This window comes from Octopus bimaculoides, chromosome 5 (assembly GCF_001194135.2).
Source record: "Octopus bimaculoides isolate UCB-OBI-ISO-001 chromosome 5, ASM119413v2, whole genome shotgun sequence".
Classification (NCBI taxonomy): Eukaryota; Metazoa; Mollusca; class Cephalopoda; order Octopoda; family Octopodidae; genus Octopus; species Octopus bimaculoides.
Window position 1 is genome coordinate 124,643,939 of NC_068985.1, and position 3,346 is coordinate 124,647,284.

The window sequence follows — 3,346 nt, forward strand, 5'->3', positions numbered from 1 at the left end:
CGAGTATGGCTTTGATGGAAAAAACACACCCGTTATTTTAGGATCGGCTCTTCAAGCTTTGAATGGTGTGTCCCAATTTGAGAACTCCATTAAAAATTTAATTACAGCAATGGATAGCTATATAATTATTCCTGATCGAAATGTAGAAGCACCGTTTCTTTTCCCCATAGATTCGGCCGTAGCGATTAAAGGACGGGGTACTGTTGCCGTCGGAACTGTCCAGCAAGGTATTATAAAAAAAGGTAATAATGTTGATATACTGGGACACGGTGCTTCTTTAAAATCTGTTGTATCTGATATACAAATTTTCAAAAATTCAGTTTTATCTTGTTCAGCCGGTGACAATGCAGGGGCGCTTCTAAGAGGTATGCGCCAAGAAGCTGTGCTACGAGGTATGTTTTTGGCTCAGCCTAACACTTTTAAACAATATGACATGTTTGAAGCGCAAATTTACGTTCTTACTCCAGCTGAAGGAGGACGTCATAAACCTATTAGCCACAAGTATATCCAGCTGTTATACAGTACAACTTGGAATATTGCTTGTTGTGTGTATCTACCGGACAATATACCTTTAATTATGCCAGGCGATACTTTAAAAACAAAGATCTTGCTGAGAAAACCGATGGTATTCTTATCAGGGCAACGTTTCACGATTCGTGAAAACCAAATTAGTGCCATTACTGGTATTATCCTTCGACCACTGACATCTGAAAACATTGAAAAAATCGCTGGGTTTAATTACGAACGACCAAAACCACACTTTATTGAAAGTGGTAATTATCTTGTTCAAAAAAAGCGGAAAAAGAAAAAATCTTAACATTCGAAATGTTTATGCTTACCTGAAGTATGCTAACACACCTTTTTGAATGAGTAGTTACATGTCAACTAATGCTGCGGAGATTACATTGAACTTTTTTGTAAACTTATCTCTCTGCAGCTCAGATCATGCTTCAAAGGAACTAACCATTATATTTATATCAAAATAAAAAAAAAAAGACATGCTTTGACACCCAGAAATTTTCTTGTATTTATTTATTCGTGTGCTTTCAGTTTATTAAATAAGAATATTTCAGTATTTAAAAAAAAAATATTTGATATTTGGACCCCTTGAAATACATCAATCACGAAACTAGGTCGAAAGAAACTGGTTTGAGATCAAATTCACTCCAGATATTTTTTTTTTTTTCTGGGTATAACATTATTCCTACATCAGCTAGGTTTACCTAAGCAAAATAGCTACTAGACTTTTCTGGAAAACTTACCTTTAAAAGGTAAAACACCAAGAAACCAAAATTGAGAACCAATCCAATGGTTCTTATGGATAGTGTATGAATTAAACAGGATATTTATTTTGCACTTAGTTCATCTTTCACTAAACTACTAATGTGGTTCCAGTTTCAATCACACTGCACAACACTTGGCAAGTATTTTCTACCATAACCTTCAGCTGACCAGTGTATTGTAAGTGGAATTTTTTAGGCATAAACCACTTACAATACACTGTGTGTGTGTGTGTGCGTGCACATGCATGCACATGTGTGTGAAGAAAATATATAAATTCTGGCAAAGAAAAACCGATGCTTTAGAATAAAAATTTGTTCTGCCCAAATTGCACAGACAGTCCCTTGACACTATCATAAATGCAGTGAAGCCCTTTGGAAACATTAAACTAGCAATGCTATTATTCATCAAATGTGATATAAAATGAAAACAGGCAATAGTGTAGAAAAGTATTTGAATTTATTTTATAAATATTTTTTATTATCATTGTCATCCTTTTTCAAATTTAGTTGGAACAGTTCATTTTGCTATATAAAAATATGTTGTTTACATCTGTCAACTACATTATGTTGGATAAAATTTTATAGATATATTCTACAGTACAGTAAAGCTTTGAAACAAGACTTAACACAGTAGTATACTAAGACAAACATTTTTCTATTACTAGTTATAAACCATATCATATGTAACTGCTTTGACTTACAGACCAGACGTAAGAATGGATCTCATTTGTAACCTAAAAACTGTATATATATACTTTATTTAAAAGCAGCAGAAATATATTGAAACTCTGAGTAACAGCTTTTGTTATATTTCTGCTGCTTTTAAATAAAGCATATTACTCTACCTCTGGTATTTGAATACTTTTTCCACCTTGTTTCACATTTATATGCTTACTGCGGTATATATAGATAGATAGATAGATAAAACTTACTTGGAAAAGGATGCGTGGTGTTCAATCATATAATAATATAATATATAAATATATGCATATATACATATGTGTACATACCTACATATATATGTATATATACATGCATATATGGGTACAGGACATCAAAAAAACATAGAATGAGAAACAAGAACATAAAAAACGAAAACACAGAAAACGAACTTTTTTCCGAACAACGAAAAAAACAGAGAAATGAGACATGCAACATAAAGAACATTCCCTTCATCAGTTGCCACCCATTTTATCTACTCCATATTTCGAATCCTCGACTCTCTTGTTGCTCACAAGTGACCAATGGCCATTCTTTTTTCCACTTCCTTCCTAAAGATAAGACGTGATTTTTATCTGTCTCTTCTCAAAGCTTGTTTTTCTAGCATCACTACTTCACATCACCTTGGCTCAACAGCCCTCACCGTTTGTTTTTACTGTTTTGTTCTCACTGTCCTGTTTTTGTTACCACTTTCACCCTCCGCAAAAAATCCCAAATTTTATTTAATTTGCTTTGCGAGAAGGACTGTTTTAACGAAGTCACGTCTTGTCCTGACCTTTGAAACGCGGAGTAAATAAAACAGGGGACAACTGAGGAAGGGAATGTTCTTTATGTTGCATGTCTCATTTCTCTGTTTGCTTTTTTTGTTGTTCAAAAAAAGTTCATTTTCTATGTTTTTGTTTTTTTATGTTCTCGTTTCTCATTCTGTCTACATTTTTTTGATGTCCTGTACATATATATGCATATATATATATATATACATATATAATTATTATAAGATCTGGTAATTAGTCATATATTAATATATTAATTAATATCGATTAATTATCAGGGGGCCAGCACATTTAAAGAATCAAAGAGATTCAGAAATATTATCTGCAATCTCAGGGGATTAAGGTACATTTTAAAAAATAACGTCGACCACTAACGTGGACAATTAATGCGCTAGAAATAGATCACATTTTGTGTCTATTAAGACCTAAAAAGTTCTCAACATGAAATATAGCAGCATACCAAAAACGTGAGCAGGCAAAACATTTAAAATCACCTAAAAAAATCATTATTAAACAGGAACCAGGTTTCGGATTTAACAAATTCTTACCATTTGTCTATTCCTCATCAGC

At 32.9% G+C, this 3,346-nt stretch overlaps 1 protein-coding gene across 1 annotated transcript in view; it reads left to right on the forward strand.

The window, feature by feature from the left end:
• Nucleotides 1–817, forward strand: part of LOC128247880 (elongation factor Tu, mitochondrial-like) — a 1,131-nt gene extending 314 nt beyond the window's left edge. The window contains exon 2 of the mRNA XM_052968109.1: nt 42–817. Coding sequence (XP_052824069.1) covers nt 42–817 — 776 coding nt within the window. The remainder of the gene's footprint in view (nt 1–41) is intronic.
• Nucleotides 818–3,346: the final 2,529 nt, after the last annotated feature.